Source organism: Oryx dammah, unplaced genomic scaffold, assembly GCF_014754425.2.
Source record: "Oryx dammah isolate SB20612 unplaced genomic scaffold, SCBI_Odam_1.1 HiC_scaffold_1, whole genome shotgun sequence".
Taxonomy (NCBI): Eukaryota; Metazoa; Chordata; class Mammalia; order Artiodactyla; family Bovidae; genus Oryx; species Oryx dammah.
Genome location: NW_024070185.1, coordinates 37,540,423 through 37,567,299, shown reverse-complemented (window position 1 = coordinate 37,567,299; position 26,877 = coordinate 37,540,423). Strand labels below are relative to the sequence as shown.

The window sequence follows — 26,877 nt, the reverse complement described above, 5'->3', positions numbered from 1 at the left end:
TTATGTTACACATGTTCTTTGTGTCATCCTAAATCCACCTATTTCTTTCTTGTCTTACTAGCCTAGCACAATGCTTAAAACAGGAAATTAGCAAATATTTCTGGTGCAAATATGTGTTTAACTTTCCTGCTTGAATGGGGATAGGTTCCTAATTACCCGTTGGAAAAAGCCCCAAACCTCCCAAACATAGTCCTTCTACCTAAGACGTTAGCTATCCCTTGGCTAACAGACTTTGGGATATAATTTTTCCCTTCCCTTGCTGAGCCTTTTTCTCCATGCTCTAAGTCTAAGCTTAGGCTGATGCTAATTAGCACTGCTAAAAGCTGAAAGCTTTAAAATTATTTTCTTGCAAAGATGATAATTATATGATCCTACTACTTTTACTTGTAAACTTCTTTTATTGTCCACATTTTTTTTAAACACTACTAAACAGGCATAAATAGTCTTAAAAATCATTTATTAATGAACTCAGATGGGTGAGTCTCAAGCCTGGAGACACTAAATAAACCTTCATTTCAGGAGAAAAATGCTAGCACAGGGCCTGCCATCCTACATAAAAGGGTTTAGTTGCCTCAGGCAACCAGTGATCAAGAAAATGTCTGTGATCTACAATTTCTATGTTCCAACTGATTTTAACTCAATCAGTTTCTGTTCCTAGATGTATCTGAATATTAAAAAACAAAAAAGTATCTGCATATCCAAGAAGGCATTCTGTCCTGTTTAAAAAGGATGCTTGATACATTCAACATGGCATTAACATTTATTCCAAAATAATCAGTATTCTTTATGATTGTGACAAAAAAAAAAAAAAAATGGAGGTCGGGGGGGATTGCAGTAGGACAAACATTCATGAGATTCTTTCATTCAACTGCAGTGCCAACATTATACAAAACAGAAACAGTCACAAAGAAAATGTAAATGTTTTGATATTTGTTAACTGATATTATCAGCAATTGAAAATTTCAAAAGTAGATCCCATGAAGTATAATCTAGGCCTAATGTAAATTTTCTTATAAGAGCCCAAATGTTTGTATTCTCTGGAGGCTATGTTACTCATTTATTTTCACCTCACGTCAGCGGAATTTGTTGGTTCCATCTCTATGACAACCATTCAGAAGGGTGATAATGTGAAGTCTACCCACCCTCATGTGCACAGCCCGCCCTGTCCTGGCTGACGAGGGCCGGTATCACCCTCTGGTTCAGATCAGCTTTCGGAGAATACAAAGGAACAATACTTAAAATCACCCCAAAACTAGGACTGAAAAGCAAACAGCACTGTCCACCTCTCAAAACTCTGGTGGCTCTAAAGTAAATGAACACATCCCCTCACAGCCAGGAAGCAATATGGTCAATGTTCTGTTCGGCCACCAAGAGCCAAGACTGCTGGCCAGTATTCAGACGGCTGGAATGTGCAGTCCGTTCATGTACTCTTGAGGCTTGTTTTGTAAGGAAGAGGAGACAGGCCATTTGCTTTTGAAATCAAACTTACCATCCAAACTTTTACCAATACCCCAGTGGAAACAAAGCCCTCAGAAATACAAATACTTCCGCAGGTGCATGTATGAGCACACGCGCACACACACACACACACACACACATACATACACACACGTGCACACACACACTTAGCAAGAACACTAGTTCTTTGACAGTTTATTCTTGTTCTCCTATTAATAAAGAAATGAACCATACTGAAACTAACAGCAGTGCAGGAGTGATTAGGCCAGATCTGGCTCCTCTAATGATGGGACGTGATTCACTGTATCTAGGACAAATGTCCTCACCAACCAGCACTACCTGTGTGCTTATGCAAAGGCAGACAAAGACAGAAAGATACTGTGCTTCCTACCCAGTCTAGCCTGTGCCCTGCGCAACACACAATGGCAAGTTCTGAGACTTTGGCGGGGAGTGGAAGGAAGTTGGGGCACAGAAGAGTCATGCAGATCAAATCACAGCACTCATGTTTCTCATCAAGAAATACATTACCATCCTGAGTTTTCCAGTAAGTTCCGCAAAATTGTCTGTGGTACTGAGCAGTTATAATAGCCCATGCCAATATATGATCTCCAGATCTGATTCTTGTTGGAAATGGCATGCAGAGTTGCAAGGATTTCATTTTCACCTGATTGTGGGAAAGAAAGAAATGTTACAGAGAGAAAATATCTCAAAGAGAGCTCTAGGTATAGTTTAAAGCCTTAGTTTTTTTCAATATTGACATGAGGAGAACAGCTATATGGAAAATATAAGAATCATCCTCTTAGCAACACTAAGAACTAGATGCAGAAATCTGAAAAAAAAAAATTGCCATACAGCCCTCAGTTACTCTTCACAGTTTTTTGTGGCTTTTCTTTTTTTTGGTGTTGTTTGACAGAATTTCTCAATTTTTAACACTTGCCTCATTCCAGGTTTTTTCTGCTCCCTTCACGTTTTATTTACACTAAATAAAATTTCTGCTTTTAGTAAATAGTATTTACCCTTTTAAGTTGCCTTATGCCAATAGTTGGTATGTCTTAAATAACACATATGAAGGATCTTTTTTAAGTAGCTGATCACTTATAGCTATAACTTATAAAAGACCCTTCACTCAACCAAGAAAATATCAATTATAATAAAAGAACCACATGCAGTTTTAACCAGCATTTTCATTAAGGCACTAAGGTAATTAAGGAGTAATTATAAAAGTTCTCAGATACAGGCAAGACCCTGTTTTGGGTCATTCATATAATAACAAAATAATAATTGGCATCTGCCATGTTAAGCTACTCTTTGCCAGGAATTGTACCAAATGTCTTCCACATAGCTCTGGAAACTGAGGCTTGAAGAGGATCACTCAGCTAAGGCTATGCAGCTTTAAATTAACTACCGAGTTGAACTCCAACTTCAATACTTTCGCCAATGGGCCAGACTGAGATCTCCTACATTTATAGCACTTATACTGAAAGCTACTTTCTAGATACAGATTACCTACATGCTTCTTTCTCTGCCCCTCTGCATATAGTTAGATCATACGCATATAGCTACTAAAGTGTAAGTGAGATTTAGCTACTTAGGCAAATGTCTACCTGCTTTAAGATCTCAGGGACTCAGTCACTGAATCTTGGAATTTATTGATTTTATTGTTACAAATCTAGGCACAGCCATCTAAGATAGCAAACGGGCTAGGAAAATGCTTCCCAATGTTTTAATTCTACTGAACTCTTAAGTGACTATTATTCTCATTAATCCTCCTTTATCCTCAGTGAAAACATTTTCACCCTTGGCCATGCCCTCCCATCCCATTTGTTTTCACAGTAAATAAATTTCAAGAGAGATGTGTCAGTTTGTCAGACTAGGCTAACAAAAGAGAGAAGTATCAGTTTGTAAGTATCAATTTCATGAGTAAATATAACCCAACTGCCTTATAATGGACAATCTTGCCTTCTTTCACTGAAAGTTTAGGACATAAAAGTGAATGTACAATAAAACAGTATCTAAAGAGATACCCAAGTACAGTATCCTTAGGAATAATCATGCAAGAAATGCAGTCACTTTCCAAAGTCTTCTTAGGGTCCGGTGATTGAGAAGCCCAGTAGGAAGGGAGACTAATTAGCAGTGCCTGGCAGACACCCAACTCAGCAAGGCCAGCTTCAATTAAGATCCTGTGCAAGGAGGACAGGTCCCTGTTCCATACTATGCCAGGAGGACAAAAGGTCCAGCCCTCAAATGAGAACAGTCTTTGAAGGACTTTGTCAAATCAAGAGGTTAACCTTTGAGCGACAAAGAGTGTTGAATAATATAATTTTTCCCCACATAACAGAATATGATTCTACTGGTAGTGTGGATGGGTCAGAGGGGAGACTCTGAAAATAGGGAGAGATAGTAAGAGGCCAGCACAATAGTCCAGGAGGGAGAGGGGCCAGGGAGTGTTGTGAGTTAAACTGTATCCTCTCCCTAGGACCTAGACAAGTACATAAAACATCAGGAGCTGCTATGAGAGATGCTGATGTTTATCTGGAGACCCTAAACTCTCAACTAGAATGGTGGAGGAATCTGACTTTTCCTTTTGCAAAAAAACACATTCTCTCCTACCTCCCAGCAGGGCTGAAGATGTTAGTGCAAGCTCGTGTGTCCAGTGAAAGAACCTCAGTGACAGCACAGTGCCTTTCTTGTCCATTGGTTCTGCAGCCTCCTGCCTCTTACAGCCTCCTATTTCCCTCGTCCTGTCCTGCACGTATGCCTTCACCACCCCCTCTACTAGCCAGGGACCCACTGCCACATCCTATATCAGTTCAGGGCCTCCAGATACATAGCAGCACCACTCACAGTTGCCAACATCTTACACACCTGGATAAAACACTTGAAAAAATTTAGAGGCCATTACCATAAAAGAACAGCAAAATAATTAATTATAGATAAGAGTTAGAAGCATAAATATGTTCAAACTTGAGACATACAAGTTTTTAATCCTGTAACAGACATACTCTAATCACTACAGGATCAAACTTTCCAAGCTCCTGTGGGCTCTGCCTCCACCTGCTGCTGCTGCTGCTGAGTCACTTCAGTTGTGTCTGACTCTTTGCGACCCGATAGACGGCAGCCCAGCAGGCTCCCCTGTCCCTGGGATCCTCCAGGCTTGAGGCCAATGTGAACATAGCAGGCCCTCCAGGATCCACAGCTTCCAAATTTATGGAGTTCAAGCAAGAATCAGAAACATCCCGGAAAAAAGACTTTTTAGAAAATTCCAAAAAGCAAAATTTGATTTTGTCATGTGTTGGCAGCTATTTACATATCATTTACATCATATTTACAGCTAGAGTTCCAGAAAAACATCTATTTCTGCTTTATTGACTATGCCAAAGCCTTTGACTGTGTGGAAAATAAACTGTGGAAAATTCTGAAAGAGATAGGCATACCAGACCACCTAACCTGCCTCTTGAACAATCTGTATGCAGGTTAGGAAGCAACTGTTAGAACTGGACATGGTACAACAGACTGGTTCCAAATAGGAAAAGGAGTACGTCAAGGCTGTATATTGTCACACTGCTTATTTAACTTCTATGCAGAGTATATCGTGAGAAATGCTGGACTGGACAAAACACAAGCTGGAATCAAGATTGCTGGGAGAAATATCAATAACCTCAGATATGCAGATGACACCACCCTTATGGCAGAAAGTGAAGAGGAACTAAAAAGCCTCTTGATGAAAGTGAAAGAGGAGAGTGAAAAAGTTGGCTTAAAGCTCAACATTCAGAAAACAAAGATCATGGCATCCGGTCCCATCACTTCATGGGAAATAGATGGGGAAACAGGGGAAACAGTGTCAGACTTTATTTTTTGGGGTTCCAAATCACTGCAGGTGGTGACTGCAGCCATGAAATTAAAAGACGCTTACTCCTTGGAAGGAAAGTTATGACCAACCTAGATAGTATATTCAAAAGCAGAGACATTACTTTGCCGACTAAGGTCCGTCTAGTCAAGCCTACGGTTTTTCCTGTGGTCATGTATGGATGTGAAAGTTGGACTGTGAAGAAGGCTGAGCGCCAAAGAATTGATGCTTTTGAACTGTGGTGTTGGAGAAGACTCTTGAGAGTCCCTTGGACTGCAAGGAGATCCAACCAGTCCATTCAGAAGGAGATCAGCCCTGGGATTTCTTTGGAAGGAATGATGCTAAAGCTGAAGCTCCAGTATTTTTGGCCACCTCATGAGAAGAGTTGACTCATTGGAAAAGACTCTGATGCTGGGAGGGATTGGGGGCAGGAGGAGAAGGGGACGACCGAGGATGAGATGGCTGGATGGCATCACGGACTCGATGGACTTGAGTCTGAGTGAACTCCGGGAGATGGTGATGGACAGGGAGGCCTGGTGTGCTGCAATTCATGGGGTCGCAGAGTCGGACATGACTGAGCGACTGAACTGAACTGAACTGAGATAGCATTCACATTGTAATTAAAGCTATTTATATACCATTTACATTGTATTAGGTATTATAAGTAATCTAGGGATGATTTAAAGTATATGGGGTGGTTGTATGTAGTTCAGTTCAGTTCAGTCTCTCAGTCGCATCCAACTCTGTGACTGCATGGACCGCAGCACACCAGGCTTTCCTGTCCAAAACCAACACCCAGAGCTTGCTCAAACTCATGACCATCGAGTCGGTGATGCCATCCAACCATTTCATCCTCTGTCATCCCCTTCTTCTGCCTTCAATCTATTCCAGCATCAGGGGCTTTTCCAGTGTATCAGTTCTTTGCAACAGGTGTCCCAAATATTGGAGCTTCAGCTTCAGCATCAGTCCTCCCAGTGAATATCTAGGACTGATTTCCTTCAAGATTGACTGGTTGGATCTCCTTGCAGTCCAAGGGACTCTCAAGAGTCTTCTCCTACACCACAGTTAAAAAAGCATCAATTCTTTGGTGCTCAGCTTTCTTTATAGTCCAACTCTCACATCCATACATGACCACTGGAAAAACCATAGCTTTGACTAGATGGACCTTTGTAGGCAAAGCAATGTCTCTGTTTTTTAATATGCTGTCTAAGGTTTGTCATAGCTTTTCTACCAAGGAGAAAGTGTCTTTTGATTTCATGGCTGCAGTCACCATCTGCAGTGATTTTGGAGCCCAAGAAAATAAAGTCTTTCACTGTTGCCACTGTTTCCCCACCTATTTGCCATGAAATGATGGGACCGAGTGCCATGATCTTAGTTTTTTGAATGTTGAGTTTTAAGCTCAGCTTTTTCACTCTCTTCTTTCACTTTCATCAAGAGGCTCTTTAGTTCTTCACTTTCTGCCATAAGGGTGGTGTCATCTGCATACGGGAGGTTATTGATATTTCTCCCAGAAATCTTGATTCCAGCTTAAGCTTCAACCAGCTCAGCATTTCACTTAATGTACTCTACATTTAAGTTAAACAAGCAGGAAGACAGTATACAGCCTTGACACAGTCCTCCCAATTTTGAACCAGTCCATTGTTCCATGTCTGGTTCTAACTGTTGCTTCTTGACCTGCATACAGATTCCTCAGGAGGCAGGTCAGGTGGTCCGGGATTTCCATCTCTAAGAATTTTCCAGTTTGTTGTGATCTACACAGTCAAAGGCTTTGGAGTAGTCAATAAAGCAGAAGTAGATGTTTTTTTAAACTCTGTTGCTTTTTCAATGATCCAACGGATGTTGGCAATTTGATCTTTGGTTCCTCTGACTTTTCTAAATCCAGCTTGAACATCAGGAAGTTCACAGTTCACATACTATTGAAGCCTGGCTTAGAGAATTTTGAGCATTACTTTGCTAGCATGTGAGATGAGTGCAATTGTGTGGTCGTTTGGACATTCTTTGGCATTGCCTTTCTTTGGGATTAGAATGAAAACTGACCTTTTCCAGCCCTGTGGCCACTGCGGAGTTTTCCAAATTTGCTGGCATATTGAGAGCAGCACTTTCACAGCATCATCTTTCAGGATTTGAAACAGCTCAGCTGGAATTCCATCACCTCCACTAGCTTTGTTTGTAGTAATGCTTCCTAAGGCCCACTTGACTTCATGCTCCAGGCTGTCTGGCTCTAGGTGACTGATCACACCATCGTGATTATCTGGGTCATGAAGATCTTTTTTGTGTAGTTCTTCTGTGCATTCTTGCCACCTGTTCTTCTGCTTCTGTTAGGTCCATACCATTGCTGTCCTTTATTGTGCCTGTCTTTGCATGAAATGTTCCCTTTGTATCTCTAATTTTCTTGAACAAATCTATAGTCTTTCCCATTCTATTATTTTCCTCTATTTCTTTGCATTGATCCCTGAGAAAAGTTTTCTTATCTCTCCTTGCTATTTACAGTGTATTAGGTATTTTAAGTAATCTAGGGATGATTTAAAGTATATGGGGAGGTTGTGTGTAGGTTATATGCAAATACTGTACCATTTTATATAAGGGACTTAACAATTTTGGTATCCATTAAGGGTGGGAGGTGTGGGGGTAGGGTTGGGGAGGGGGGCAGAAACCAATCCTTCCTGGATACTGAGGGACAATTGTATTCCTTGATTGGTCTTCATCACAGCCTGGTCTTGATGATCAATTTACATTCTACTGGGGACACAGTGAGTTGATAAAATGAGTAGTCTTTGTACATCGAGCTAATGGACACTGGTGAACCACCAAGGGTAGGGCAAGTACTTGGTCATGCTTCTGAAAGTTATATGGTCTGAGAAAACTTTACCATTCACTCATCCATTGCTCATCATGACCAGATAGAAGCCAAGACAGTCTGTGACTTGAAGAACAGAGTTAAACTGCTTCTTACTGTGATAAAATCAAGACCTCACCTAGAGATTAACATACTAAATCAGAAAGAGAAAGACAAATACTATACAATATCACTTATATGTGTGGTTTAAAAAATGATACAAATGAACTTATTTACAGAAGAGAAATAGACTCACAGACACAGAAAACAAACTTTCAATTACCAAAAGGAAAAGGGGAAGGAGGGATAAATTGGGAATTGGGGATTAATAGATATACACTCCTATATATAAAATAGATTAACAACAGGGACCTACTGTATAGCACAGGGAACTATATTCAGTGTCTTCTAATAATCTATAATGGAAAAGAATTCAGTAATATGTGTTGATATATAACTGAATCACTTTACTGTATACATTGTAAATCAACTGTATTTCAATAAAAATCAATTTTATCAAGAAAATCTAGACTTCAGACTTTACCATTCACATTTAATAAAAACCACTTTCCAAACACACAACTTAGTGAGTGTCTGAATTATTTCTAATGTTTGTTAGCTGGTCACCATTTCTCATACCTACTAATGAAATCTTACTTTGGTCCAATCAGCAGAAGAGCCAACTCAGTGAGTGCATTTAGGATCCCAGGGTTTGAGTTAATATGTTAAGTGATGCCAAGATTCAACAGGCATGGAGAAAAGGGAAGAAAAAGGGGAAGTCCACTATAGAGGTCTACTGCTGAACCTGTCTGAAATGGAACACAGTAGAAACAGTCTCTAAGAGCAAGTTTGGGGTCATGATTGGTCTAAATAAAAGCCCCAATCCTAACCATGCAATGTACCCCATTGTACTTCACAACAGATTACATTCCTTTCTTCCTTGGAAATGAATTCCTTTCTAGAGAAAATAGCGTGGGATGCTTCATTCCAAAGTGGCAGCTTTCTCCCCCCATATAGTAAGATAAGCATTTTAAAAAGGCAGTTGTGTCATATGAATGCTGGACAGCACAGCCCAAAGAAAGCTGTGTGGACAAAGAGGAGGAAGCAAGATCAACTTCCCCCCAGAGTGAACCCCACAGGAGCACACACTCCTCACTCTTGTTCTTCCAACTTGACAAAAACAGCTTCCTCCTGTCAACAGGCCCAATTCCAGTAACCATATTCCTGAATGTGAAGGACAATGAAACAAACCAGGGAGGAAATGGGACAGAATGAGAAAGGGAATGTCCATTAAAAAACACTTCAATGGATAAACAAGGTCCTACTGTTTAACACAGGGAGCTATATTCAATAGCCTATAATAAACCATAATGGAAAAGAATATGAAAAACAATATAATTCATACATATACACACATAAATGTATCTGAATTATTTTGCTGTACACCAGAAACTAACACAACTTTGTAAGCCAACTATACTCCAATAAAAAAAATACAAAACCATGTAGAGACACCCTGATGCCTGCCTAGGGCCTCATAGAGCAGCCAGTCCTGTGCCTTCCCAGCCATGAAAGTCCTCAATCCTTCAGCGATCTGAACAGTAAGTTCTTTTCTTGTGGAATAAATGCCTGCTTCTGACCTTGTTTACTCCTCTACCTCAGCACATTGCATAATGCCCTGGTCCTACTGTACCAGGAACAGAGTTCAGTGACCTGGGTTCTACTCCCTGAGAACCTGCAGGTGGGTCTCTCACTGTTCCTGCTTCTCAGAATTCAGAATGAACGCTTCCTCCTTTCATAACGCCACAAAAGAGCCTTTCCTTTGTCACTTTCACCTAAAATATCAAGGAGAACTCTGTACCAACCACTACTCCAAATATACTTTCTGATAGAAAATAAGCTGATTTAGCTGTTAAATTGCTAGGTCTAGGTTTTAATTTCCCACATATGTGAACTTTGACAAAAACTGGGAAAATGTTGAGCACGTAGGCTATATGGGTCAAGATACCTGTTACACTCCAACACACACACACAAATGCAAATACATACACATTATTCCCCATTCTTAACCCATTCCCCAAACACTCAATATGATGACTGTTTTTGCCACAATCATATGGGAAAATGCTTTCTTTTGCTTTTTAGACAATCTAAAAATAATATGCCTAAGTTATTACAGAGTATATATAATTGTACCATTTATATTAAAAAATTAATGTATATGCATATTATATGTTAACAGAATAGCTCTGGGATGATTCTTAAGAAACTGATAAATGAGAAGGCTTCTTGCTTTTTCCTGTGTATCTTTTCACACTTTTTAGTTCAAGACAATATGCCTGTGTTATTATTAAAAATTTTTAAATTAAAATGTCATGCACAGAACAAAATCCTCCTTGTGAAATACACTGGTGAAGATACCTACAGTCCCCGCAGTGGCTGGCTGTCCTCAGAGCATTTTCCACGCAGCCCAGCAGCACCCAGAGTGGAGCGGCCACTCAACCAGCAAGAGCCACCCTCCCACGCCCTGCCCTTCATGTGCCTGGCAAGATGCTCAGAAAAGGACTCCAAGGAAATCAGCAGGATTGAAAACCAACAAACTCATATTTGAATTTGCCCAGAAAGGCCTTTTTCTGCCAGAGGCTACAGGGAAAAGCTGGGGCTAGAATGTGAGGACAGAGACTGACTTAGCATTTTTCTTGCCAACTTGTAGATCCCTGGATTCAAAGCTGCTCAGGAACCATGGGGTGGGGTCAGGGGCTCTCAATTCAACATAAACAAACCATGGATGACAGCATATATCAGGATTTTCTGATTTCCTGAGTGAAAGCCAGAATTTGCCCTCTAACTCCGTCCGCATGTGCAGCCTTTCTCTAAGGTCAACCTTTCTCCTTCCTCCATAAATAAGTGGGGTTAAGCCTGGCTTAACCCCACTTACTCAGCCCATAAACCCTACTCCCTCTTATCTGTCAAGTTTCTTTCCCTGGTGAAGAAATTGTCCAACCACAGTCTGTTGAATCATAGAATCTGTTCAGTCCAGGAAGGTAAACCAACCCATAAGCTCTGCATAATGCAGAATTTTGCTGTTGTTCAGTCGCTAAGTCGTGTCCGACTCTTGTGATTCCATGGACTGTAGACTGCCAGGCTCCTCTGTCAATGGGATTTCCCAGGCAAGAATACTGGAGTGGGCTGCAGAAGGACATGGAAACTCTAAACTGAAAACTCTGTAAGACTGGGAATGGGGAGCCCATCCCACGTATCAGGACGTGGTCTGGGCAGCACCACACAGGCCTGACGCCCCATCCCCAATCCTGCCAGGCTCTTTCCCATCTTTTTGCTCAGCCAATTAACACCCAACCTCACCTAGCCCCTTATGACCCTCAGGAATTAGAACACTCTGTCAGGTACTTCCAGCTTGGAGGAGCCAAGGCATGTCCAATCTGCATTTCTGATGGCTCTTTGTCCCTACAGTTCTACCTTCTCACCCAGCAGATACACAAAGAGTACAGGCATATGGAGAAATTTGTAATCCACCCCAGAATCTCACCAACTAAATTATAACCTCTTTGTGGGCAGGGGCATAATGGTTTGCTAGGCATATAGTAGGTGCTCAGAAAATGCAAGTGAATGAAAATTCACCTAAACTCCCACACATAATTAGCTCAATATTCACAACAAATCATGCATTACAGAATCCACGAAGACAAATCAATGTGCAAATTGTTCTCACATCCCTAAAGGCACAAGCTTCAGAAAAACATTTCTAAATAGAAATTTGCAGCTATGAAGCAAGTTCTGTGAAATAAGTTCAGTGACTGCAATAATTTCATATTTTCCAAAATTTTCTTTCCTTATTGATTAATCAGTTAGTATATTGATGATATAGACATTGAGAAACCTTACAAAGTAAATCCTCAGTTTGCATTTTTATTAAAATACTGCACGTTTAACAAGTAAAACAAACCTCAGTAGTCAAAACCAGATCTAAGATTTCTAAAAGCAAAGCACAGTGTCATTTGGTGGCGGGGAAAGAGGACATAAGGAATAGAAGCCAGAGCACCCACCCTCTGACAAGCAGCTCACAACCTCACTGTTGACCAGCCTCCTTAAGGCTCTGAGTTGACTCAGGTTAGCAGGTCAGGCCCCTACTCTCATTCCCATAAGGTGGTCACTGAGCTTCCACCCCAGTGTGCCTCACATCTCCCAGCCTGTGTGGGCCTTGAAGTCCTTGGCCACTTGACTTCACCAATCCTCCACCTCAGCTAAACTCAGACATCCCATTTCTGTTTCTGCTCCCCTGTCACTAAATGATGTTGGATGAGGGGACCCTCGCAAACTTTATAGATTCAAGGCATCAGATCTCAGCAGGGAACTTCCTTGCTGGCAGCCACCTGCTAATGCCGGGGACAGGGGTTTCATCCCTGGGACGGGATGACACTACATGCTGCAGAGGAGCCAAGCCGGTGTGCCACAACTGCTGGAGCCTGCATGCTCTAGGGCCCTCGAGCCACAGCTACGGAGCCCAAGGGCTGCAGCTACTGACGCCCACATGCCCTAGAGACAGCAAGCCACAAATACTGAGCCTGCATGCTGCAGCTACTGACGCCCGTGTGCCTAGAGCCTGTGCTCCGCAATGAGAAGCCCATGCACCACAACCAGAGTAGACCCCACTCTCTGCAATTAGAGGAAGCCCACGCACAGCAGCTAAGACCCAACACAGTGAAAAAAAAAAAAAGAACTCAACACAGTGAAAACAAACAAACAAACTCATAACAAATGTCAGCAGGTCTTCCATGCAAGGTGATTTAGGTTCCTCACTACCCAGATGTTCACTTTCTCACTTTTCTAATACTCAGTCTTACCCTCTCTGTCTCTCACTCAGATCATTAGACAGGTATCCCCTAAACTCCTCCCATCACAGGGTGTCCTAACGTCATCAGGTAGACTTTCTTCTCTCTGATCCCTAAAAAAGTTCAGAATTTGACACTGAGTCCACAAGCCCTGACTTAAGACTTATCCTTTGGCCTCTTGGATTACTTCATCTCAGGCTACTCTGCAATCCATCCTTTCCCATGCTCTATTTCCCCATGTCCTGGCTTCTACTTTCTTCCCAATACTCCATCACTAGGAAATCTTGCTCACTCTCATTAATTCATTCAGAAGAGTCACTAAATCTGTAACTCCATTTCTAGTCTCTCTCTTGAGCTCTAGACTTGTATTTTCATCTACTGCTTCAGCTTCTTCAAATGCATATTCCACCAACACCTCAAATTCAATTCTGCTCAAACAAGACTCATAGTCTCATCTTCCTCCAGGACCCTCCTCTTCTTCCTGTTCATGCTGTTAATATCACCATCACCCCAAGACACTCAGCCTAGAAACTGACCTACAGTCCAACCTGCTGCCCCTCTGGGCCAACCACCATGTTTGTACCAAAGCATACTTCCCAGGCTACTCCCAGCCAACTACTAAGCCCAGTAGAATGAATGCAGGCCCACTTCTGTAAAGATGTGGGACTCCTCTGGAGGATGCCTTTGGCTAGAGGACTCCACACAGACTGACCAAAATTTTTTAGATCTGTGTCGCAGTCTCTGATTTTTCTTACCCAATTCTCTTTTCATCCCTCTTCTCCACCTGCCTGACAATCTAAAAGCTCCCCAGTCTTCCCCTGCTCCCACTTTTCCATATCTAATATCCTTGTAGCGACTGCTTCCAGGTAGACCTGAACTAACGCACATTTAAAATTTCACCTCTCACTTCTCCAATAAGCTCCCAGTTGGTCCCCTTGCCTGTATCTCAGAGGCACTTGGCCAAACACAATTTGAATGTATACTTCCTTCTGTAATAACTGTCAATGCCTCCCCATTACGTACAGGAAAACAAATCCTTTATCACAGCTTTGGGCCCTCCATACCTTGCTTTCTATACGTCTCGGCAGCTCAATATTCTATACATAGTTTACTCTCCATCCTCAAATAACCATGCATGTTCACACTTCCACCCTTTTGTTCATGCCATAACCTCAGCCCAAGCATTCACCCTATTTGTAGAACTGAGGAGCTATTCAGTATCTGAACCTACAGTCAGGGATCATATCTTTATCACCCTTTACCTCCTGACTCTTGCATTCTCAGTGCCTAAGCAGTATCTTATTTTCTATTGAAGTTTCTCAATAAATAAGGCATGAAAGTGGATGGAGAAGGTCATAGATGTAGATTTGAGGACAACAGTTTATAACCCGATGGTAACAAAGGGGACTAGGCTGGGAGATTTACGATATGAGCAAATGGCTCTATGTACCTTAACAGTCCTCAAGAGTAATGCCATATTTAAAACATGGTATAATTGATTTCATTTTTATAGCACTGAATATTTTTTAAAGTTAGGTAAAATTCATTATCATTTATAATACTAAGTATATGCTAATTTAGATGAATGTGATAGTTTAAAAAATATGTTTGCAGAAGATTTTTAGGGCAGGGAAAAACCCTTTATGCTACTATAATGGTGGCTACATGTCAGTATACATTTGCTCCATTTCACAGAATGTACAACACCAAGAGGGAACGCTAACGTGAACTATAGACTCTGGGTGATGATGATGTGTCTCTGTAGGTCCACTGGTTGTAACAAATGTACCATTCTGGTGGAAGATATTGACAATGAAGGAGTCTCTGCATATGTGGAGGCGAGGGCTATACAGGACTTCTCTGTACTTTCTGCTCAATGTTGCTGTGAACCTAAAACCGCTCTGAAAAGGAATGTCTATTTTAAAAAATTATGTCTATAATCTTATTCACACACTCCTCCCTTCAAAAGGTAGAAACTAATTCCCCTTCCCTTGAATTTGGACCAATCTTAATGACTCACTCTAATGAACAGAATATGATATAAATGATACTACAGGACTTTCAAGGTGAGGTTACAAAAAGGATAGCTTCTGCCTGGCTTTCCTTCTCTCTTGAATCACTGGCTCTGCATGAATCCAGTTGCCATGCTGTGAAGACACTCACTCAAGCAGAATGTGGACTGACCTGTGTGAGGAGGCACCAGGGCCTCCCACTGACAGCCAGCACCAACTTGCCAGCCATGTGAATGAGCCATCTTGGAACTGGCTCCTCCAGCTCTGGTTGAGCATCCACCAGTGTGGGACCACAACCTCATGAGTGACTCAGAGCCAGAACCCCCTGGTTTAGTTGCTTCTGGATTCCCGACCTCAGAATCTATGAGGATAATAAATGTTTGCTGTTGTTTTAAGCCAGTGTTTTGTAATTTCTTATAAAGCAAGAGATAAGGAATAGAGCACCTTTTCCAAAGAAGAACCAATACTTTAAAATATTGTTAAAGAATTTCATTTATATAAAATCTTTGATGATGCTGGATGAATTCCATGATCCTTTACCAAGGTGAAGGGGAAAAAGTTGTTTTATATTTTAAGTTCTTTGTCTCAATCACATGACCTATTTGGTGCCTCATCACCTTATGTCAGCATGTTTGTATGTTTGTATGTCAAAAAATAAGAAAGTCCTGTGAAAGGATTCCAATCCAAAATGGAATCTAAGGATATGAAAATGGAGAATCTCATACCTGCTCCCTCGGAAGAATGGAACTTGAGGACTGAGAAATTGATTTCCTATAAATACCTGATTTCTACAAGGCTGGGACTTATCTCCAGACCAACGAACATCCACCAAAAATCTCTCCATAATCAAGCCAACAAACTTACTGTCTGGGTTCCAGCTGGATGGCCCTCTCTTTGTGCTCCCTGCCCACAAACACAACCTACCCTAGACCTTCAACTAACTTTGCAGCTTCTACAGCATGTGTCTCCCAAACTGTAATTCCTCTGCTACTTCCAAATAAACTCAAATTTCTGGTAATTTGCGCTTGCTTACCTCTTTATTTAGGTTCTTTATTCAGTTTACCTCTTTATTTAAGTTGATAGTCCAAAACATGTTAATGCTCAAAATGATACTTTACAAAGAGTGAGATTTCTCACTTGGTGCAAAGCTTTGACTAGATGGACCTTGGTTGGCAAAGAAATCTCTGCTTTTTAATACGCTATCTAGGTTGGTCACAGCTTTTCTTCCAAGGAGCAAACATCCTTTAATTTCATGGCTGCAGTCACCATCTGCAGTGATTTTGGAGCCCCAAAAGGAAAGTCTCTCACTGTTTCCATTGTTTCCCCATCTATTTGCCATGAAGTGATGGGACTGGATGCCATGATCTTAGTTTTCTGAATGTTGAGTTTTAAGCCAACTTTTCACTCTCCTCTTTTACTTTCATGAAGAGGCTCTTTAGTTCTTCGCTTTCTGCTATAAGGGTGGTGTCATAGATGAGGGTGGGGTGCCTAAGTAGCCTCAGCACAGGGCTGGTCAGCAGAAAGGCCAAGTGACTAGAAAGGTCAACTCTCAGGGCCACCCATTGACCTCTACAGTAGGAAGGGCATAGGAGCTGAAGAGTAAGCTCTATAAAAACAACAGATTTGATGAGCTTCTAGAATGGCTACTACATTCCTGTGGTGGGAAAGGGATGCATCCCAGTCCCATGGGGACAAAAGCTCCTGTGCTTGGGACCCTTTCAGACCCCACCCTATGTTGTTGTTTAGTCATGTCCAACCCCACGGACTGCAGCATGCCAGGCTTCTCTGTCCTTCACTATCTCCCGGAGTTTGCTCAAATTCATGTTCATTGAATTGGTGATGGTATTTAACCATCTCATCCTCTGCCACCCTCTGTACCTTTCGCCTCTCCTATGTATCTCTTCATTCAGGTATTCACCTGTATCCCTTATAACATCCTTCTAATAAACTGGTAAACATAAGGAAACATTTCTGTGTATTTCGTGAGCCACTCTAGCAAATTAATTGAACAAGAGGAAGGAATCCAACTTATAGCTCATTAGTCAGTGCTGCAATGGTAAAGAATCTGCCTGTCAATGCAGGAGACACAAGAGACTCATTCAATCCCTGGGTCAGGAAGATCCCCTGGAGGAGGAAATGGCGACCTGCTCCAATATTCTTGCCTGGAAAATTCCATGAACAGAGGAGCCTGGTGAGCTACAGTTGATGGGGTTGCAAAGAGGTGGACATAACTGAGGGACTGAGCACAGGTCAGAAGCACAGGTGACAATCCTGACTTGTGATTGACATCTGAAGTGGGGGCAGTCATGGGGGGTTAATATGTGAAGTCTGATGCTATATGCAGGTAGACAGTGTCAGAAGTGATTTAAATTGTAGGATGCCCCCTGAGAATTGAAATACTGCTTCGTGGTGTTAAAAAATATCCCAGAATCCCCCAAATCATCAGTGTAATTATTCTATTAAGATGCCATCAAAGATGAGACTATAATAATATGCAAATAATTCTGTAATCATGCCCAGCACATTGAATTTTGCCATCTTATTTTTCTCACTGAAGGTGCTGCCTTTTTGAGTTTTCTCCTTCTTATAATAACATATTTACACACAAAAAAAATACATAGTCAATAAAAAGATATTGTCTTTGTTTCTGTAGATAGAGGAGAGATCTATAAAAGATATATTTCAACTTTTTACACTGCTTTCAGAAATCCCAGTTTTTCTATTCAACTTCACATCATTTCTGTACATTTACAGCATTTTATTCATAGTTCTTATGACATCTTGGACATTTAAACTTTTGAACTCAAGTCACATTAAGACGTAAGCCCACTGAAGATAGTGATTATGTTTATTCATACATTTATCCTCGCAATGCCTTGCCAATAGTAAACAGTCATAAACACTCACAATTTAGATAATAGGTTGACTGTACAAGCTTTCGGTCAGATCAGTAGGGGTCTGCCCCTTAAGAATTAATGACAAAAATATAAGGACAACAGACTACTATGAGAGTCTAAACATACAAACAGATAATGGCCAGACCATATATAACTATAAAATTTTCACCTACCACTTGCAGCAACCTGCTCAGGAAACCAACCCCCTAATCCACAATAAACCACCCCTGAGCCAGCTTGCTACAGACTAGACTTGCAGAAAGCTGTCTTTTGCTATCTCCAGCGACAATGGCAGAAAATAAACAATAACTTCTCTAGCAATTGGCCCAAAAGAGCCAGGTCTTGATTAATAACTGACAACTTCACTAATCTTGGTCCCTGCTTCCAATCTAGAACCAACCAGACAAAGCTGAACAAACAGCCTTAAGCAATCACAAGGAAAATCTTGCTTTAGATGGAAGACTTGCTTTTGTTGGCCTACCTACATCTTGCTCAGGCCAACAGGGTCCTCCTGAAGGCCTTCCTACTCCTCTGTAAAACAAAAGGCTGACTTCTATAGCAAGTTCAGAATAAACTGCCTTTGCTTTTCTCCTTTGGCTGGTCTTTGTTTATTTCCACAGTTGTATAAGAAGAATCCATCAGAATTATCCTAAAGATGAAATAATAATTCATATATGCTGGGATCTCAAGAAGCCAGAAATGGCCAAAGGAGAGATTTGTCACAGACTGCAGGCTGCACCTGACCACAGACTTAGTCCAGCTGAAAGATAACTGATATCCACAGCCAGGAGAACAGATGCCCTGTCGGTGTCCTTGGGGTCAGTTCAGAAGAGTGGGTCACCTGGGTGACAGAGTTGCCACCTGCAGCTGCATTGCACAACACTGCACCCTTTGCTCACTGCCCTCCATTAACCATTTGTTAAAATCACTCTAAACAATATTCCATCAAAAGTCCATTCTGACAGCTCAGCTGCCCAGTTCAGGTCAAATAACTTGAACATTTAAGGGTTTAGTGTTTCCTCTCTCTTCCTAATAAGGATGCTCATAATAAGCAATGTGCAATTTTCTGTAAACCTGAGGGCTACTTCAGTCTGGTTCACTTGAGATGACTTCACTGAAAATACTACACAGAGAAACATATCATAGCTGAAAGTGAGCAGTGCGATTCATAAAGTATTTTAAGTTTTATATTAATTGCAAAATAAATACATAGTTACTGTAGAAAATCTAGAAAAAACAGAAGAATAAAAAGAAGTCTAAAATCATTCATAATGGCACCATCTGGAGAAACGAATGTTTCCATTGACATAAATCCTCATTTTTTCCTTTGTGTATGCCAGTGGAGGGTGGGGGTTCACTTGAATGGGATGAACAAGTAGCTTTAAGTATGGCTTACTGTGAAGATCAAGACTGAGATCAAGGCATTCTTTCAAGGCACTTCCTTACATGTCCGAGGGGAGGGGGAGCCTCCTGCATGACAGCCGAACCATCCATGCTTCCCTGACTCTGTCAGCCTACTCTGTCCTGTACAATCTGTTCCCTCTGGCTACAGCAGTCTCCCCTGCCCTCATCCAACAGAGCATTACTACTCTACACCCAGCTCTGACCCTGCACCTCTCTTACCCCTTCCCTCGCCCTGGCAGTGGGCCTGAGTGTTCTCAGACCTGGGCTCTCAGCCTACTGTGGCATTTCCACTAGGGCAGCTGGTGGAGTGATTCCAGTGTGTTGGGCTTGTGCACACCTGTAAACTGGATACTGAGGAAGCGTCAGGACAAGGATTTTCTACTTTAGGGGACAATGGAGAGGACTGCAGTGTGAACAGGGCCTGCACTGTATGCGTTGAATTCTGCCTCCACTGCTTACCAGTGGTGACGTTGGGCATGATTTTTACCCCCTGTATGTCATGGTTTTTGTATTTATTTTGGGCCACGCCACACACATGTAGAATCCTAGTTCCCTGACCAGAGATCCCTGCGTTGGAAGCGAAGAGTCTTAACCATTGGACCACTAGGGAAGGACTGGTTTGTTCATTTTAAGTCAGAGTTGATAATGACAGTTACCTCATAGGGTTGTAATAAGGATTTAATTAATATATGAAAAACATTTTAAAAATGTTTTTAAAGCCCAGTACATGCTAAGTACTACATAATGGTTTGAGGTCATAAAGTTATAAATAAGAACCCAAGTATCTCCATACTGCTTACAGCTCTCACAATCTTCTTTTATTCAGCAATGAGGGATTTAAGACATGTACTAGCTCTTAGTTTTCTCTCTACCCAGTGAACCTATATTTGGTCTAGGATTCCTCTGATTATGGTAGAACACGGGCACTCAGCTTTTGTGTGAAACCAGGTTTGGATCACGCTGCTCCACTAGTAAATGAAAACGCTTCTACTAGAGATTACCTGCACCAATTTGCTCTCCCCACGTGGAGCACATTCAATAACCATTGCAGAGTAAAACACTGATGCCTTTCTGATCCATTCTGCACCCCCATCCTCCCTATCCCCACTCCCAGCTCACTTCCAGGAAGCAAGCTTTGTTGGGAGAACCATTCTACTTCAGGGCAAGGGAGACTCCTGCCAGTGCAATATTTTCTGAGTCACCTCAGTCTAACCAGATGGAAGCAGCCCCAAACTTCACAGAAGCTGGGTTTAAAGTTTACACATAAATTATAAATTACTTATCAGAAGTCTGCTTCCAAAGGAAGGGGGAGAAATGGAATCTCCCAAGGTTCAAATTATTCAGCTGGAAACAGGCAGTGACACTACAAGAGGCTAGATGACTTGGCCATGGTTCCTAGACTCTGATGCTCTTAAAGAACATTTTACAGTACATAGTAAAAGGGCTGACCTAAGCATTTTGTGACTTTGAAAGACTCAGGAAGAAATTTATTTGTTAAAATATTCACTGATGATTTGCTTTAAAAACATATAACTATGCTAAACATCCAATGAATCTGACTTCCTAAAGTTGAAATAGATAAGGCTTCCAGGCATCCCCAGGTCTCAATCAGTTCAAGCGGACAAAAAGTTCATATTTTCTTCTATGAACAAGGTCCCTTCCATCAGGGGAAATGGTTCAGATATGACACCAATAAAGGGAGCAGCCCACAGCACAGCCTGAATTATAGCATCAGTCAGCTGGGGGCTGGACCTGCTTCATAACTCAAGTTGTATACTTGAAAACAAAATAAAGCCTACTTTCCACATATCTTTTCTGTCCCCAGACCTAAAGTAAACCAATTGTCTTCTCTTCCCTTGACCTCAGAAGACAGCATTTTTATGATTCAAAACCAGGAGAATACTTTCCTATTAAAAAAAAAAAATTCAGCTCTGCCTCTCCACTTGAATTTTGTGTGTGTTGTGTGAATTCTTGCTCAGTCATAGATGTCAAATAATCTTGAGACCATTAAAATATTTTTAAATATAAAATAAAATTCTAAGAGAGTCTATGGGTAAATTAAGATTTCTTAAAAATCATTCAGACTTTAAAAGTACTGGTGCCCTTCAGTGGGTATAAATAATAAAATTTGGATCTGAGATGGAACAATTGGAAGCTACTGTGATATAAATAACCTTGAGGTAGGAGGCCAGATGTCTGGGTCTCCCATTTTTGTCACTCCCCTATTTCAAGACTGTAGGCGTTCTTTTTTCCCTTCTGAGTATCCCCATCTGCAGAGAAGTGAGGACAACTCCCAAGCCAAAGGATGGGCGAATCATACCTGGACAGGTGCCTGGCGAGTTGGGAATCCTCCACACTTGCTTGTGCACTGCCTTCCCCAGCCCCACCCCGCCCCCGCCCCAGGAAGTTTGCTGGCTCCTTGCGGAGAGCTGAGACAGAGGACTATTCCAGGGAGCCGAATATATTGCACCCTCTCCCGCCCCGTGCGGTACCCAGCACTGTTTTATCTTAATAAACAGTTTCCCTCCTGAGCCATGCTGACCCACAGATGGACTTTCAGAAACCACAGAAGACAAAACAGGCCAGAGCAAATGGAGTCTCCCGGTTACTTACAGACAGGGTCATCCATTTTCAAGGGTCTTTTCAGGCGGATGCTGGCAGGGATGGTCTTCTCGATCAGTTCATCAACGCTCTAAAATTAAAATGCAAGCTCGTGAACACTGAAGGCAGAGGAAAGTGCTTCTGAGCTAAAAGTCACCTCTGTATTTTGCATATACAAAGGCTTGTGGGGACTTCACTTAAATGGTCTAATTTTTAAAAAGAGTTTCTTTTTAAAAAGGACAACTTTAACAAACCAAAAATCACTCGGGGGGGGCGGAATAATTAGGGTAGTAATTCGGCCACTCTGGCTTGGATTTCGGTGGGCAATCGGGAATAACTGGATAAATCGGGGGGTCCTTCTCTTGCAAAGTTAGAGCTCATCAGCAGGGCCGAACTAGGTTGTAAAATATACGATTTTGAGGCGCGAAGAGCTGGTGGAGGAGAAAGTGAGCTGGTGGAGGAGAAAGTAAGCTGGTGGGAGAAGTCTGGGGCACGCGGACCGAGCACGCGCGCTGGCTTCCGCACCAGAGCCCCGGACCAGGGTGCAGGTCCCAAGTGAAGCGAAGCGGGGCTTCTGGTGGGGGCCAGGAGGCCGTGCGGGCTGAAGGCGGGGCGGGGGTGAGGCCCGGGAGAGCTGGGTTGGGGTCCTTACCGCCAGCCCCAGGGCCTGTAGCATCTCTTTCTGGTCTTTGTCCCCGGGGCCGATATGTCTCCGAGCGAAGTCGTCGTGTCTGGGGAGGAGGCGCTCGAGGAGGCGCGAGGCCCCGGCCCCGCCGCTATCCCCGCCGCCGCTACTTCTGTCACGGCCCCTCGGCGCCCACCGGGGGCCAGCTCCTCCAGCCAGGCGGCGGCCGCCCCCGACTCCGCAACCCAGACGCAGCCCCCAGGCCCTGGCGCACGTCTGCATGGTGGTCGTCACCGTCCCCTGCCTGGGCCCGCGAGGCTCAGCCGGGCTTTCTGCTCTTTTTCTGGTCGTAGTCCCCTGGGTGGCGGCTGCCCCCAGGTGGCTGGAGCCCCTTCCCGAAGGATGACCGAAGGGACAGATGGATGTTCAGAGGCAATGAATGGGTGCCACGCCAATCCCGGACACGCGCGCAAACTTGTTACTCCTCTCGAAGCACCTGCTTCGCACACTTTAAGCGTCGTTCTGGGGGTGGGCAGTGGGATAGGCCCAGTGAACGCACGGCCAATGAGAGTGAACGGAAGGGCGGGGCAGGGCAGACCCTGCCCCCTTTCCCTACCCCCTCCTCAGGCCCTCCGCGGGCTCCCGCGGCTCGTCTCGCAGAGCCTTCCATCCTCAGTTACCCCTGCTCCATCTCTAGTGGATGCAAGGACCGGGAGCTCCCTGCGCTCGGTGCCCGAGGGCACAGGCGAAGTGCCTGGGGGATTCAGCTGAAATGGAAGGTGATTCCGACAGGGAGGCCAAACTCATAGAGTTAGTCTCTTAATTTTAGGGTATCTCCCTGTCATACCTCGTGGAAACCAATAATGCACAGATGAGAGTTCTTATATAGCTGTAGAATCATGAACAAGTAATCCAACCTCTGAGCTTCGGTTTCCGCATCCAACAGAGCTGGATAGTATTTAAAAAGAGATCGTACATTGAAACTACAACCGTAACACTAGCCTTGAACTTTTCTCTTTTCCCCTTTCCCGCCCTGCTCTCTCCCCCCGCGGGGTGTGTGTGTGTGTGTGTGTGTGTGTGTGTGTGGCTGTGTGTTTGTGTGTGTGATATAAAAAATGCAAAGATACAAAGGTATACATTTTGCACTGTCATCTTAGTTGAAATATTATTTATACCTGGATATTTTGGAAATCAAATCTCTCTAGCTATCTCTTGAGATTTTTACCAGAATGAGCTTTCAGAATTCCAACTCTCCTAATAGGAGGAAGAGTGAAGGACAGAACATTATTAGGCGTACTAAGATTAGGGAAAAACAGAACCTGTCCTCTTTCTCCTCTAAGCTTCCTCTTTCAGTCTTATTCTGCACACCCTGGGTTCTGTAACTCACAGGCACAGAGAGTAGGCAGAGAGGCAGGAAAATTGAAACCAGAAAACTGTAGGCAAAATGTGTGTGTGTGGCAGGCCAGGTAGGGGGTGAGTGGTGAACTAGGAAGGCCTGGCTGAATATCTTTTAAGTTTTTCACTAGTTTGGAATTGAAATTACAGCCTTCATAAAAGTTGGGATATCCTTGGTGCTAGTTGCCATGGGATAAGACAGAAGCAGTGTGCATTTATTCCCCATTCTTGACTATTCTCTATGGATCAGAGGGGCTGGAAGCGAAAGAACTATAATTCCCAGATTGGCTCCAGGCTTCTAGATGTTAGTCTTCTGTCAACAAGATACACTTGTGTGAGAATTGGAAAATGGAATAAAAGTAGAAACCATTTTCTTGTTTTTCTGACAGCAGCAGAGAGATGTATGGATGGCAGCAGACATGAAGTGATTCCTTATCAGCCATCCACGTTTGTGCAGCAAGGCAGCTGTGTTCACCAATGGAAACATCCCGTGATTTTCCAACCTAGGAAGCAGCAGAAGTTTCTTGCTGTCCTGGACTAGAGCTTCAGTGGTTGACCTGAAGATAATGGTGTTCTATCTACCCTGGTGGCTCAGAGATTAAAGCGTCTGCCCACAATGTGGGAGACCCTGGTTCGATCCCTGGGCGAGGAAGATCCCCTGGAGAAGGAAATGGCAACCCACTCCAGGATTCTTGCCTGGAGAATCCCATGGGGGAAGGAGCCTGGTAGGCTACAGTCCATGGGGTGGCAAAGAGTCGGACACGACTGAGCGACTTTACTCACACATCTACCCTGTCTCTTGCTTTTCCAGTCCTTCCAGTGATTCTACATGCACCTATTCCTAGTACTTTAATCCAGGTATTGCTTGAAATATTTTGAGTGTTTTGTTTGTTTTCCTAAATAAACTTTAACAAAGACTTAACTGAACCCAAAAGTAGCTTTAGCTTAAAGGGATTAGCTATCTGGCCCAATTCTGTTTGAAGTCAATGATAATGTTATCACCAGTGGAGAATGAGATCATGATAGTCTTAGGCAGAAATGGTAAATTATTTAAATTATCAGTCTGGGGCTTCCCTGGTGGTTCAGTGAAAAAAGAAACCGCCTGCCAATGCAGGAGACATGGGTTTGATCCCTGATCCAGGAAGATCCCAAGCAAAGCAGCTAAGCCCTTGTGCCACAACTATTGAGGCAGCACTCTAGAGCCCCGGAACCCAAACTACTGAAGCTTGAGTGCCCTAGAGCCCATGCTCTGCAACTAGAGAAGCCACTGCAATGAGAAGCCACACATCACAACTAGAGAGTAGGCCCTCCCTGCTAAAACTAGAGAAAAGCCCGCACAGCAACAAAGACCCAGCACAGCCAAAAATAAAATAAATAAATTAAAAATATAGATATCAGTGGGGAATAAATTTCCTATTGAAGACAAGTCTTTGCTAGACCAAATAGTTGCTAGATTAGACCCTTCTGGTGGGAATGATCTAACAAGGACTATAGAGAGGGCTAGTTGCTTCTGAATGCCATGGAGAGTCTATCCAGCAAAATGACAGATCAGGGACTTCCCTGGCAGTTCCAGTGGTTAAGACTTCACTTTCCAATGCACAGGGTGCAGGTTCAATCCCTAGACAAGGAGCTAGGATCATACCAAAAAAAAAAAAAAAACCAGAAGCAATATTGTAACAAATTCAATGAAGACTTTAAAAAATTATTTTTAATTTAAAAAATGAAATAACTTCTCAGAGAACTAGAGAATTTCAAGCTCTATAACTTCTGTAGCTTCAGGGAGAAAGTGAGTGAAGTTGCTCAGTTGTGTCCGACTCTTTGCAACCCCATGGACTGCAGCCTACCAGGCTCCTCCATCCATGGGATTCTCCAAGAAAGAGTACTGGAGTGGGCTGCCATTTCTTTCTCCAGGGGATCTTCCCGACCCAGGGATTGAACCCGAGTCTCCCACGTTGCAGGCAAACACTTTACCCTCTGAGCCACCACAATCAAACTCACTGTTTGATCCTCCTGATTACCAAATTATCATAAAAGTTGAATTCACAGCTTTATTAGGGCTCATATGTGAAAGTTTGGGATTAATTTAAAACCCCAAGACTTGGAATGGGGACATCATGGTAATTTGGGTTGAATTTGATTATCTTAAACCCTCAAATGCCACTGAGTCCCCTTTGCCACCTGAAACACTCCCTTCTCCCCTCTTTGAGATGCTGGCAATTCCTTGCCTCCCTAGCCTTCCCTTGCTTGAAGATTCTGTAATGGCTTCAGTAAAAAATCAACCTTACAGAGGTATGCCAATGCTTCTTTACCTCTAGATCCACAGGGAGAGTCAGATTGCAACATACTCTAGGAAGGTGAGTAAGATGTCTGACACCAGAGGAGACACTTACACAGGGAAACAGTTGTAAGACATTGCTACAGTACATTAGTGTTGGAGAATTTCTCTGTAGGGGTGAGTTCTAGACCAAGGAAGAAGGAATATAAAATCGAAATTATTCGTGTGTTTGCAGCACTAGATATTCTGGATTTAGTGTATTAATTCAAGATCAGTTAGGAGTGGCTCTAAGGGTCCGCTGAGATCGTTGACTGAAATCAGGCTCAAATTATTATTGTTGTTGTTTAGTCGATGAGTTGATGTCCAACTCTTTTGCAACCCCGGGGATGGTAGCACTCAACACTCCTCCGTCCATGGGATTTCCCAGGCAAGAATACTGGACTGGGTTGCCATTTTCTTCCCCAAGGGATCTTCCTGACCCAAGGATCTAACCTGAGCCTCCTGCATTAGTAGGCAGGTTTTGTTTTTTGTTTTTTTTTTTTACCATTGAGCCACCAAAGAACTCAATTATGGCCTTCATTAAATTAGATTAAGATACTAGAACTTTCTTGGCTTAATAGAGAAGAAAGGATCCAAAGACATCAGAAGAGGGAATTCCCTGGTGGTCCTGTAATTAG

The 26,877-nt window shown here is 42.7% G+C and overlaps 1 protein-coding gene across 1 annotated transcript in view; it reads right to left on the bottom strand.

Annotated features, from left to right (window-relative positions):
* The window catches only part of LOC120863468 (glycine dehydrogenase (decarboxylating), mitochondrial), an 80,837-nt gene extending 57,817 nt beyond the window's left edge, over positions 1-23,020 (bottom strand). Inside the window, exons 1-3 of the mRNA XM_040239749.1 lie at positions 22,558-23,020; positions 21,918-21,996; positions 1,987-2,122 (exon numbers count right to left, since the gene is read on the bottom strand). Of these exons, the coding sequence (XP_040095683.1) occupies positions 1,987-2,122; positions 21,918-21,996; positions 22,558-22,812 (470 nt within the window). The 5' untranslated portion in view covers positions 22,813-23,020. The remainder of the gene's footprint in view (positions 1-1,986; positions 2,123-21,917; positions 21,997-22,557) is intronic.
* Between the last annotated feature and the right edge of the window lie 3,857 nt (positions 23,021-26,877).